Raw genomic sequence first — 14,037 nt, 5'->3', positions numbered from 1 at the left:
GAAGAGATGATCTCAAATGAATCCTCTTTTTAGATCCTCCAGCAAAAAAAAAATGTCTTTGTGATGAGTTAACATGTACTACTGATCTCTTATGAGGTTACTGTCGAGAGCAATTGCAGGCCACCGTGCTTTTCATTTGTCACTTGTATTACACAGGACTCTTCTACTGAAGTCAGGTTTTATTCACAGAAGAGATGATCTCTAATGAATCAGAGAATCTTTAAATTACTTGACATCATTTAAAGGACCTTGATCTTTCATGTTTACTTTGTTTGCTAAGACCTTATGTTTTGATCAATAATAAACTGTGGTTATGTGTTGGAAGTTTACTACCCTGGGCATGCCATGTAAAGTCATTGCACAGTTTTAATGAGTTGACAAGAAGACAGCTGCATCTAGTGTGTGGGACATATGGGATTACAGCTGCACCTGTAGTACTGCACTTTTTAGATAGAACAAAATATAATTACTCATCAGCGATTTGGAACATTTGGGAATTATGGTTCAAATTCTGCAATCAATTTTTTTAAAAAAAATTTTGTAAGAGCTTGTTGGTGCAGTGGTATATTCATTCTCACAAAAATTAGTTTTGTGCAAAATGAATTGCATCTTGAATCCATTTAGAGAAAGCCATTAAGTTTGAAGAATTTGTTTTGCAAGAAGAGATAGTGTGATTTTACAAGTTGACAGAAAGGGAACAGACTATTTGTTTGACTGTCAACAACACTCCAGCGCATTATCAGTTGACAGAAATGCAGTGGCTGTTTGTGTGACCATTCAACATAATTCCTATTCGGATTTTGCATAGAATAGTGGCAGCGCTTGAAATGGTGGCATACTACATATACTCATAAGACAAGTCCAACTGCAAACTGCACAGACCCAGATTTGCCTTAAAAATAATGCCCTTGCAGATCTGCGTCATTAAAACAAACAACATAGACTTTGATCTGCAGGTGCATAATATGCTACAGCAGATCAGGATCTTTGTTGTTTACAGTTTAACTCTACTTATAAAAGATGGTAGAATAATAATTACAACCATGATTCTCAATATATGGCTATCTAACATAAAAAAAACCCAAAATGACGAGCAGTTTTGTTGTGTAGAGTTTATTTTAGCTCACCTGACCATGAACCAACTGAAAATAGATGCCTGAGGAGTGCGAGTGGAGACTTTCTTTTACCCGAAATGCACAAATACCGATTCTTTTTAATTTCAAATTGCTACACAGTTTTACTAATCGGCTATTCTAATAACCAGCGACTAATATTTTCTTGTAAAAGTCAGTAGCAAAAGGTAATGAAGATTAGTCATTAGAATGGGTACAAAAGGCTGCAGAATCTGTTGAAACCAACGTTTTGCCTTCATGGACTTTGTCACATTTATTTTGTTCATTACTAGCTCATTATGCAGGAGGATTTGATAATTTTAGTTAGATATGCAGATACAAATCAACATCAAATAACTTGGTATCCTGGTAGTCCTTGTATATGCTTATCTGTCTGCAACCATGACAACTATCTATGGTAACTGTAGATTGGTAGTTTAATGATACCTTCAAACTTAAAATTGGGCTAATTGGGATATATTGATGCTATTTGTCCTCAGTAGTGAGTAGACAGATGCTGTACTTCATGATAGAATTTCAAGTTGAATGATTTTATACACTTTTCTCTTTCTAAAATTTTGCAGCTTGATAATGTATGTCATTTTTATTAGCCAAGGTTCCAATATGTTAGTGTATCTACACCTTGGCGGAACGATCAGATATTTCTGTGCTTCAGGTCTGTGATGTGTGTTGTCTCAACCAGAAGGCATTTTAATTTTGATCTTTCCGTTAATAGCCTTACCTTTGTCCCCAGAGCACTTTTTCCAGGGTGATGTGGGAGGTCATTAGGGATCCCCATCCTCTAGTATTTTGATGACTTTTTGATGCACAACATCCTCAGAGATTCTGTTCTGAAGAACATGTCCTTCATTTGGTCAGTGGTGACCTGTCTTGATCTGATCTCAATGCTAGAGAAGTCAGATCTCATTCCATCTTAGGATTTTGTATGTAGGGATAAATTTCCTCACCCACTAGTTCATGTTTCTCCAGAGAGAGATGAGCAAATCCTGTCCCTCATAACAGTTGTTTTGGCCAAGACATTGTTGGATTGCCTTTACCTCTCTCCCCTGGAGACCCTGAAGTCTGCAGACTTTGTTTCCCTGTGAAGACTTTACTTGTGCCCTCTCCATTTCCTTTTTCTAGCAAATTGGAGACCACACAGGGACCTTCTATCAGCTAGGATCCCCTGTTAATCCAGTTTTCACAACCAACATTGTTAGTGGCTAAATTTGGAATATTTTCTGACTGGAGTTCAATATACACCCATAAACTCCACTTCTTTCTGTACAGTGATGCATTAGATGGGGTGGGTGCTTGCCAGGAGCCAGAGGGTATGGGAATGTGGTCCCAGAAAGAAGCAACACTTCATATCAACAGCTTGGAAATGCTGTTATGATTGTGTTATGCTTATCACATTCAACATATAGGTAGTATATAGGTAGTAGCATTTCTCAGGCATAATGTTTTTGAGCAAGGTGGCTGACTATATCATCCATGGTAGGAGATAATCAAAGTGGAGCATTTTATGTGATTGGTGCATCGATCATATTTGTCATCCTTTGGGTGCAGATGTTTTCTTCCTTTTTTTGAGAAAGAGAATGCGTCCTCTATTTACCTTATTTGGAGGCCCTTTCTGAGACACTAAAGTTATCTTTTGATTCCACAATAGGATCCCCAGACCATCAGTATTCTGATTTCACCAGGTATTTTGAGCTTCAGAAACTATAGCATTGTATCTCACCCACTAATGCCAAAATGGAATATGTTGTGTGTTCTTTGGCATTGTCAGCACCCTGTTATAATCTTAACTGTAAGACAGTTTTCCTACTTTCCCTAGCATCAGCAAAGACAAGTAGCAAGCTTCATGCCTTGTTAGTGGAAAAGGGTTATTCACAGTTAAGTGGTAATTATGATTTGGTTTCTCTTCTTTGCCATCCTCTGTTTCTTTATAAAAAATCAACTACAGTCAGTGTCACACTACCTTCTCCTCCTGTACCTTTTATCTTTGGTAATTTGGAGCAAAGCCATTGTTTGATTGGGACCTTTACTGATGGCATAACACACCACCCAACTTTCTGACAGTAGTAAACACTCCTTCCATAAGGGAAGTTTTCTATGCCAGATTTGTTGAGGCCTACAGCCTCCTTCCTACTGGTAAATTCAGCAGTGCCAAGGAAGCAGGTAAGCTTATTTTAATTATGTAATACCTACCTGATACTGTTGCATTAATTTCCTCCTCTCACCCTGCTCTTCAATCTAGGTCCACGTCAGAATAGTATGGTATTTTATATATTGTCTGTGAGTAAGGGGTTATGTTCTTTTCCATTCTGGCCCTCCAATTCTAATTGGCAGAGAGAGAGAGAGAATAATTAATTTGAACTGGGCACTTCTAGTTCCATAAAAAGAAGGTGATGCAATAGTAGTTGGTAAGTATTAAATACAGTAGTTAAAATTTATTCCACACACGTGCACACAATACACACACACACACACACACACACACAAGGAAAATGTTAAATATTTCTATAAGATCATGAAAATCTCCAGGCAGGTATAATTTTTTTTTAGCCTGGTATGAATGATTTGCAGATTTCTCAGTTTGCCATTCATCAAAGCTGACAAAGGCAAGAGCTTCCATTTTAATTGATAAAGATTGTTCTCTTGATATCCACGAACAGTATTGATCAGTTTGAACTTTCGAAAATTGTCAAAAGACCCAGTGTTCTGCAGAGTTAATTAAAGTTGAATTGTTTCCTTTTAGGTGAGGAATTAGTATTCACAACATAAAAACATAGAATTCTGAACAATTTCCACAAATAATTTGTGTTAATTACTTATTTCAAAATTGCACAAATCCTTAAATGATGTCAGTGGGGCATACAGTGACATAAATCTTTTTTTGATGTTTCTAGCATTAGGTTGAAGGAATTTCAATGGATACCTAAACTGTGCATTGATAAATAAAAAAGATGTTTTTTTTTAAAAAGGTATCATTTGCTCTGTGGTATTATTTGTATTCACAAAACTTGAAGTAATAATTGTCATATTGCTATTAAAAATCACAATGATTTAATCACAAATCGAATGAATTAGAAATCACAATGATTGGCTCATGAATTAGTGACAGATATCACACTGATTGGATCATAAATTAGTGACAGAAATCAGTTATATAACATTGCAAGGAAAAGATAGTTATGTATTTTATTTTATCCATTCTGGTTACTGCGTATTTGGGCTGTTGGTTGGTTATATTTTAATGGCAGTTAAGCACTTGATTGGCTATTTCTTGTTTTAAAAAAAGAGAAAAAAGTACCTTTCTTAAGAACACAGAAGTAGCCAACTTGGGCTGGTATTGCACCAGCAACCCTTGGATCACAAGTCCAGTGCTCTGCCAACTGAGCTACTGCAGCTCCCCTCCCTGTCAGTTGCAGCTGCAAAACTGAGTCCATTTTGCCAATGATTTTATCGTCAGCTGGATTATTCTGGCTTACTGCATAATGTGACCAAAACCTGTTCCATTTACAGGTAACCCACCCAGGGTCCACTGTATTAAATATTAATTCCATGTAAGAACATTTCCCCTGTCATTAAGAAACACCTAACATAAATGGGCAAAGCTGGTACTTAATGGTGGAATCAAACTGGTGACAATTTGGTAGCCATGGTGGCTAAGGGAGGGTCATTGCTTAGATGCCTGCCTTGGCTAGCCCAGGTTAGTTTCCTGATAGTGTCCTTGTGAAAGGCACTTGGCTCCCATTTCCTTGAATGATCTAGCATTTAAAGTGTTATAAGTGCTGTTAAATGCAATTAACCAACCAAGCAACTTTTAGTCTTCTAAAAGTGTTAAGTAAATTTTGTGTTTCATATTAAAAACTCCTTTAAATTGAAATAACAGATGAATGCATAAAGTTACATTTAAATCTTTCCCTTATCAAAATAGACTCAGCCACAGTACGAGCAGAAATTTTCACAATTAGGTTGTTGAGGAGATATTAAAATAACCTCTAGACATCTCTGCTGTTTTCTGAAGGTGATTTTTAATATTAGATAGAGCTGATTTTATTCATTATCAGTTCCAAAGCTTTCTTTCTTTCTTAGTTGAAATTCAGAGTAGCAGTCTGCAAAACCAGTAAATTACCCTGTGCCTTATGTTTCTCTAGCGTTTGATAGGTGTTTATATCAGTGGCAATGAAATTAGCTTGTGCCTTTGATGATGAAGATCAAAGGGTAACTTAACCATTTTTAGTGCTATGGGGATATAAACATTTTTCTCCCATTGTAACATGAATTTGTAAATTGAGCTTTTCAGCTGGTGAAACTATCAAAATCAAACAAACAGTTCCATTTCCAAAATAAGGTAACAGAGGTGGTAGGACTGGACAATATTTGTGCATAAGGGGTTAACAGTACAGCAACACAAATGCAACCTGTATTGTGCCAGTTAAGTTTTAACTTAATTTTAGATACCCCAAAAAAGACATACATAGCTAAAGGCCAACAAAAAAAAAACAAACAACTTAAAATCTTTAAAATGCAAAGTCACATTTTTATAGTGACTGTATTCACCTTCTCACCTGGACCAGGTGTCAAAGAAAGTATCTTGGGCAAATTGTTGCTTACATTAGTCACCTTATGAGTCACGACATTATCATTATTCTCTAAATTCCTTGTAAGAACATTGTGTCCTGCTGTAGGTAGCATTGGTAACTGGCAAAAGCTACACATGATTTGTACACACACAGTTTATATGCATCATTATTGTCATTACTTTTAGGAGGTATGGCTTGTAGGTGAGATAACTAACACAAATGACTATTTGGCATAAGATGCCCATGGTTGGAATTACTATTCTGTCATGCCAAATGGGAATTGCTAAAAATAAATTTTTAAATCAAATTCTTGAAATCTTGTTTCATGGACTGTTTGTACTCCAAAGGAGAGAAGAAATCCTAATATGAAAATTACCTGTTCAGAAACACACAAGCAGTTGACCCAGCCTGGTCTGGATGGGTATCGAACCTGTGACCATAGGATTACAATCCTGACACTCTTCCAGATGAGCTTTTGAACCTGCACTCCTTTAGTCACAAGTCTGGCACAGGAACCACTGAGCCAGCATGGTTCCTACTTTCATTGGTCACCTCTTGCTACATATGGGAGGGCACGTCTGGCCTATAAGCCATGTCTGCAGGTTTAAGACAGTACCATATATACACGCTTATAGGAGTCACATAATGTGCCAGCAGATCTGGTTCAGTACAGTTTGTTAGGAGTAGTCAGTAGAACAAAAAGCATAGACCCTGATCTGCAGACACATTATGATATGGCAGATCAGGCTCTTTGTTGCAATTTAGGATTGACTTGCAAGTATATGCGTTACCTATAGGTCTTGAATACAACTTGTGCCTGTGGCTTAAACCTCTATTTTTTGCCATATATTTTTCTTCTCCATTGTTATTGTTATGCTACATGATTCTTCAGGTTCTCTCCAGCACTGATTCAACCTCTGGCAATGATATTTTGGCAATTTCATAAATAGAGTGTGCATTTGGGAAGTGAAAGATTTCAGCAATGAAATTCCCTGCTTCCAGGACACTCGGTTTTCAAAACTTGAATGTGAACCTGGTTTCCTTTTTTTTTTCAATTTTTTAGTGTCATGCTGTGAAAAGTGGAGCCAATAAAAGAAGCATTTCTAGATATATTGACCTTCCACTATAAGGCTTTCTGATTATAATGTGGTCTCATGTATAACATGTGCATGCGCATTTATCTGGCTAAATTGGTCTAATTTAAATGTCTTGTCACTGTATTTTGCCCTAATTTAGTTTTTGGTTTATGGAAACAAAGAAAAGGAAGTGTCTACAGCATGTCTTGAGATGCAGCTAATGGAGGCAGTGTAGCCGTGGTGGTTCAATGGTTACCATGGCGCCAGACATGTTTGGACTTTGAATCTTATCAGTCTGGGTTGGTGTGTAAACTGGGGGGTGGGGGGACAGGATGCACTTTCAAAACACCAATTCAGAACAAACTAAATATTGTATTAAATACCCAAGTCTGTAAAGTCTGATCTTTGTATGGAGGCTATATTATTTTGATTTCCATATAGGGTAGTCTGCTGAAAGCACCTCTGGTTTTATTTATCATGGCACTGTTGTCATTGCTAATTAACCATTGTCATTGCTAATAAGGCTATCAAGGTAGGTAAAGTCCTCTCCAAACTCAAGTGCATCTCCATCAGTGATAATTCATGGAGTAGTTTGTGCACATCTCTTTGGTTTTCTTTGTATTGATATTTTTTAAAACTGTTACAAATAAGTTTTTCTTTTAAATGTGTTAAATGCTTCAATGATTTTCCATACCTTTAAGACACATGAGACAGGTTATTTAGAACATAAGAATTTTAAGGATATTAATGTTTTCCATGTTTCAACTCTTGGCATACATATATGGTCAGAATGGTGTTGATAGATTTGTTGATTTGGTTTTATTGGATTACAAAACAGCAGTGTGTGTGTATGTGATTAGGATTTGTTATGTAGCTTTAAAAAAAATTTCAGTCATATCGCTACGATGTCTGCAGTGTGGCAGTTTATAGTGATGTCTAGCACTGGGGCATCATGCCGCAGACACGTAGCATGATGTCCCACTCAGTCACATTGTCCTGACAGCAGGCCGACCAGTCATAACACTAACCTCTTAATGCTGAGCACCAAGCGAGGCAGCTGTCAGTACCATTTTTGACTCAGCCGGGGTTCCAACCCACGACATCCCGCTTCTGAGGCGGACGCTCTAACCACTAGGCCACCGGAGCGGTCAAAACAGCAATGAAATATTAATCAACAATATTCAAATTATGTTAAAATATCAACTTCTGAAGTATAGGGAAAATACACTAAATGATTTTTATTTCTAAAAAAGATGCACAAAATTCATAATCAGCATTTCCAGTGAAATTTGTCTGTAATGGGCAGTAGGTACCACTGAAAAGTTCTTCTGTGTGGGTATGTGCCCTTTATAGAGAAGCAACATTTAAAAGAACTTAAGAAAATGAATCCTTAAGTATCAGTCTTTATGAGCAGGTGCTCTTAATGACTGGTTTGATTGTAATGTCAGTTATCTTTTCTGCAGCATGGAGTCAATGGATTTTGTGTCTTTTTAAATTTCTCGAGTATCACAAGAACCCCAGCGAAAAAAAGTTCTTAAGTTCATGAACGCTTCATGAACTTCATGAACAGTTCATGAACTGGTTGTGAAAAGTCAAATTAATTCATGAACTGTTCATGAACATCAGTTCATGAAATTCAAGTTCTTGAACTTTTCTTTAGAGTTCATGAACTGTTCATGAACATCAGTTCATGAAATTCAAGTTCTTTAACTTTTCCCCTGAGTTCATGAACTGTTCATGAACATCAGTTCATGAAATTCAAGTTCTTTAACTTTTCCTCCAAATTCACGAACTGTTCATGAAATTAAAGTTCTTGAACTTTTCCTTAGTTCATGAACTGTTCATGAATATCAGTTCATGAAATTTAAGTTCTTGAACTTATAATAGTACATGAACTGTTAAGTACTGAACCAAATAGGCAAACAAATTACAATTTTAGAAACTTGTTATGCATACTTGTAGTTCATCAACTGTCCTTGAAGCAATCCAGTTTATGAAGAATTAAATTTGAGAATTTTGATTGCATTTTCTTAAAAAAGGCGATGAACAAAATAGTAACTAATTTTTTAAGTTCCAAGAATTGAAGATATCTGCAAAATGTGATTTAATCTGTTGAAATTAAATGTGATTGAAGATTAGCAGTACATGCTTACATACATCAACCTATTTCACAACAAATTATGTCCAAATGAACACACTGGAAGTGCATTGTACCATATTCTTAAATACATTATGTATTATTCTAAATATATTCATGTTTCAGTACATGGCCTAATTATTCTGTATATACTTTTTAGACTTGTTATCAAGGAACAGCCCAGCCAAGTTTTGAATTTGTGTGCATCTCATTTTCATCTTTACCTAAGTGAAATTTTGTTACTTTTGGGCAAAAATTGTGATAAAGACCTTTAATTTCCTTCCAAAAGTAAAAAAAACTTCAATTAGGATTGTTGTAAAGGTGGGGAAAAGGTGCGTAAAATTCCATGTCTGTGCTGTTCCTCGATGGATGGTGTATTGTTTGTATTGTAGTCAAACATGCTAAAGAGGAACCAAAATAATCTATTCAATAAGAGTAAGGCTATGGATTCTAAGTTTGATGTGAGTAAATAATTGTAAATTATCATTTTACATAAAAGTAACCAGTACAGCATGTTTAAAGTGTTGACATTTGCATCCCATTCAGTCCCCATAAAGTACAAGTATATTCAGTCAACATTACTGATGCTAGAATCATTTGAAAATGGCATGTCCATGACAGTTTGGCATCACTGCAACATATGCTTCTGCTTCAGGTGATGAAGAGGGACTGACATTTATGTAAACTAAAGTGTCGATCAACTCTTCAGCAGGTACCACATCTATTGTCAACATAGCTTTAACTGCTAACAGGTGTTTTCCAGCTGGTAGTTGTGAAAGTTTTGTTTTTGCAGCATCATATTTTATCAAAACTGCATGTACAGTCTTATTTGATGTATTGTATACAAAATATTTAACACGTCCAATTTTGCTTTGGTTATATAGCACAACATTACAGACTCTTCTCTGCATTCTCAAGTACTGTGAAGAGCAGAATTGTTTGCTACCTATGCTAATTCTGTCAACCTTTCTCAAATCCATATGACAGTCTAAATTTAATGTAGCCAAAACTTCATCTGTCACTTCACCGTCTCTAAAATATTTCACCTTCCCTGATATATCACAAGTTGCAGCTTCAGCAGTCTTTTTCCAGAGCGTTGTTGATGCTGAATAAACACCCTTTCTGCGCAAACTTGACACTGCTTGTTTGTACTTCATTACTTGCTTCGTAACATTACCCGTTCCATGTACAGACTGTAGCAACATTGCATTATTATCCTCAAATGGGAAACAGCTCCATGCCCACATTGGTCCCCACAGCTTTACATACCAAACCAAATGAATACAAGCATTATGGACATTGAGACCACTTGAGCCTTGACCATATAAATCAGCAAAGGAAGAGTAAAACTTGTCAAAAAGAACAGCTGCTCTGTCCAATTGTCCTGGCAATATATTGTCTCCAAGAAGAATATACACAGCTTCTGATAGATATGCAAAATGTTTCAGATAAACTTCTGGTAGTATTCCATCTAAACATGGGAGTGCATAAAACAACAACCATGCTTGCAATTCTGTAGCTTTTAGGTTTGCATAATGTTTTTCCAAATCACGGGGTAATCTCTCAATACTGATTGGAGGTTGAATATTCTGAAGTCTTTTGGAAACAGTTTTAATATGTTTTCCAATAAAATAATTCTTACCACTTTGTGTTGGTGAGAACCATTTGCTCAATAATGTATTTGTTATACCTAATAAAATCCCATGCATGTAATCTGGTACTACACCTTTAACCAGGTCAAAGGACTGAAGAAATGCAAGACCAGACAAGCCCTTAAAACCTTTAATCCGTTTTGTCGTTGTTGCATTTTGCATGTTTTGCAAAACTTCTTGATTATTTCGTAGTGGATACTGTGTTTCAACAGTCCTGTGAGGATAACATCGCGATGTTCCTTTTCCTTGTTTTACAACAATACCAGGCTCTTCACAGGTAATGCATGCCTCCGTCCCATTAAAATATGTCATATTTAGAATACCTGCTTTAGCTGGTAGATCAAATACACCACAAATAACAGCAACTTTTGCAACAATTAATTTGTTGTCCCAATTAACTTCAACCCCTTCATTGTACAAACTATTCATTTCTTCACTGAAACTTGCCATATACTGTTTAAAAGGGGGTTTTCCCTTTCCTTGCCATATCCCAACCAATAACATGTTATCCCTCGAAAATCTTGCTTTGGGACTCAACTCATTTATAGCCATAAAAAGTGGCCACAATTCTATTTTCGAGGATGAATACAGATTTACTCCATCTGTATTGATGATGGCACTTAAGCTGTATGGATGATGTAGAAAACCATCTTCATTCAGCATATCTCTGTACGCAAACCCATCAGTTATGTCTGTCAAAATTCTAGAGCTTTTTCTGTCCTCAAGTGCTGCCTTACAATTTTCAATTTCTTTCGAAATACCTGGAAAAGACAAGAAATAGAATTACTTCAGTTGAAGATTATATTTACAGGTAATTGTTCTTCAACAAAATAGAGCTACATTTAATGTATATGCCTTATTTGAACATAAGATTTGCTTAACTAATTTTGTCGGTATTAACCTTATTAAGTGCAAACAATTCATGATATTGCCCTATCAAACAAGAAATGTGCAATGCTCCTCAATAAATTTTCCCTTAGAACTATGTAAAAGTAATCACAGTTCTTCAGTTAAGGATTCTAAATATACAAGCATAAACTTATTTATACCTGGTGTCTCAAGCAGATGTTTCAACTGTTTTTTGGTATCAGCCAGTATAAAACTTTTCCTCGGTTGTCGATCCTTTTTTTGTTGATCCAACAATCTTCCTTTGTAACGAAAGCCTCCACAATTTTCCAAGCTACATCTAAATTCATCCAAGTTGTTTGGAAATACCTCGTCACATGTGTCACAATAGTGTATTTCTTTAATTGGGTGGATATCAACTAAAGAATATATATAATCCAAGTCTAGGACATCAACACATTTGGAGTTAGGGAACACACTTTTCATAGTTTGAAGAATGTCTTTACAGGCACTGGTTGTTAAATTATGTCTTTGAAAGAGGGAAAGAATTTTTAAGGCTTGCAGTTCATTTTCTGAAAGAGGCTGTGGTTGCATCTTTTTCACTTCATCATTGCTGTCTCTTCCTAATGAATTTGCATCTTCTTTACTGCTGGTCTCCACATCAGAAAAATTATCAGAAGATTCAACATTTGAAGAGGTTTCCGATATTATAGAGTCATTTGAGTCTGATAGTACAGATGTGACCTCGCTTTCATTTGAATTGCATGTTGATAAAGAGCTACATGTATCATTATCTGTGTAGCATACATCGGCAGCTACATCATCTGGGATTATTGAGGATCCAGCTGTAGGATAGGTTAGACTTCTTTCTGAAGATGATGCATTCTTATCATCATCTGAAAAATAAGACAACTTTAAGCAATGTTGTTTACACTTGGTATGATTTCAGCATTAGGATTAAAATAAAGTAACATTTTGTGAGCTAAAGTCTGACTTTCGGAATACAACTAGCCATTTTCCTTAGTGAGAAAAGTTTGCAAGTTATAATAAATTTAAATATGAATGTTAGGGAGGGTAAACAATGAACAGTATAATAATATACACTAAGTCTGTGATACTGTTTTCATTTCATAAAATGATAATGTTTTTATTGTTTCATTCAGCAATTTATTCTGATAACCACTGGTGGCTGTTGTAAAAATAAAATTTTCCTAAAAATAAACTACTTAATTGAGGCAGACATAAATAACTTTTAGGTGAAATGTGAACTTGTTTTAAACAAGATCACAAATATGGCAATATTCATCAGTTAATGATTATGAAGTTGATCTATAAAAAACAATCATAGTTTTTGCTTATGTTACCATATACTTTACTTCTGGCTAGTGCCGCTTCAAAGTAGAATTTATGATTTAGCATTATTTCATGACTAAAATCATGGGTATATGCTTTTTACAACACTCTGTGCACTTACAATCTAATGGCATATTATCAGATTCATTGCAGCATGTAGCCATATCCTTTGACTGACTTGTCTTCCATCGATAAGCTGTACGCACAGGAACTTTGACTGACTTGTCAAAAACATGCAGTTTGTAGATTCGTTTGACTGGAGCTATATAAAAAATGAGAAATACTAAGACACTAACTTAACAAAACAAAGCAAGTGATGGCAAAATGAAATGGAAAGGCAGTGATAATACACAAGTCTAATCAAAGCTTTTACATGAATCATCATTTTATTTAGTAATTGTTTCATTTCTTGTGATCATGACCTAAAGTGGAATTTTGAATAAGGATGCAATACATTCAATGTATTTTTTATAGTTCTCTGTGGTGTAGTGATTAAAAACTGTCTGAAGAGTGACTGACAAGTCTCAATGCTGTGATTGTGGGTTTAGTCCTCAGATTTTGTAAGAATGTTTGCTTGTTACTTGTGCCACAAATGGAAGCTAGTGTTAAGTTGTCTGAGGTCTACCTCCATCATTACAACTATTTGCCATATATAGCATATATTATGTGCTAAGACATAATTTTTTCCCCAAAAATTTTATATTTTTAAATATGTAAAAACATTTCTACTCACATAAACTGTGTACTCCACTTAAATGATGTAAGATGTTATGTTTACTGCCCACTATCCTTGTGCAAATCAAACACTGATACTTCTTTCGACCGTTTACAACTATTTCACTGTAACTGGTTTGTTTGGTCGCCATACTGGATTGAACTGAAATAGAAATATGAAATTACTGCACCTAGTTCAAATTTTACCGGAATAGAGGTATTATGTTACAAAGTTATGCATAAAATTCCTTTTTCTACAAAGTTACAATGATATTTTACAGCGAATTGTTCAGTATCAAACAAAATCACTGAAATTTTAACTAACCAAATAAAATAACAATACTTTGAGAACTTGCTGACTTTGGTGGTGCACCGTGTATTTTTGTATAAAACTCAAAACAATAAATAAACTTGCCTCGAATATACAGTTCAGTCAAATATGGCGGCTCAAATTTCCCGCAATGCATCACTTCCAGTGACCTTGGTCTTGAATATATATATATATATAACCATTACAGATAAGAGTTACCGTGCTGAACTGGTTTAGAAGAAGAG

The 14,037-nt window shown here is 35.5% G+C and overlaps 2 protein-coding genes across 2 annotated transcripts in view; one reads left to right on the top strand and one right to left on the bottom strand.

Annotated features, from left to right (window-relative positions):
• Positions 1–14,037, top strand: part of LOC149802204 (prickle planar cell polarity protein 3-A-like) — a 222,613-nt gene that overhangs the window by 107,409 nt on the left and 101,167 nt on the right. The gene's annotated exons all lie outside the window — the stretch shown is intronic.
• Positions 8,868–14,002, bottom strand: LOC149802206 (uncharacterized). The gene is made up of 3 exons (XM_089956615.1): positions 13,502–14,002; positions 12,890–13,030; positions 8,868–12,311 (listed from the first exon to the last, which is right to left on the bottom strand). Exons 1-3 carry the CDS (start codon positions 13,632–13,634, stop codon positions 11,566–11,568), a joined length of 1,020 nt encoding a protein of 339 aa, XP_089812741.1. The 5' UTR covers positions 13,635–14,002; the 3' UTR covers positions 8,868–11,565.

This window comes from Sinohyriopsis cumingii, chromosome 4 (genome assembly GCF_028554795.1).
Source record: "Sinohyriopsis cumingii isolate HCF-2022 chromosome 4, ASM2855479v2, whole genome shotgun sequence".
Taxonomy (NCBI): Eukaryota; Metazoa; Mollusca; class Bivalvia; order Unionida; family Unionidae; genus Sinohyriopsis; species Sinohyriopsis cumingii.
Note: the sequence above shows the minus strand (reverse complement) of the source record. Positions and strands in the feature narration are given on the sequence as shown.

Coding starts and splice junctions, on each gene's coding strand:
- LOC149802206 (XM_089956615.1), bottom strand. CDS start 13,634: ATGGCGACCAAACAAACCAGTTACAGTGAAATAGTTGTAAACGGTCGA. Junction 13,031..13,501: donor AAGTGGAGTACACAGTTTAT/GTGAGTAGAAAT, acceptor TTTTTTATATAG/CTCCAGTCAAACGAATCTAC. Junction 12,312..12,889: donor TGATAATATGCCATTAGATT/GTAAGTGCACAG, acceptor CTTATTTTTCAG/ATGATGATAAGAATGCATCA.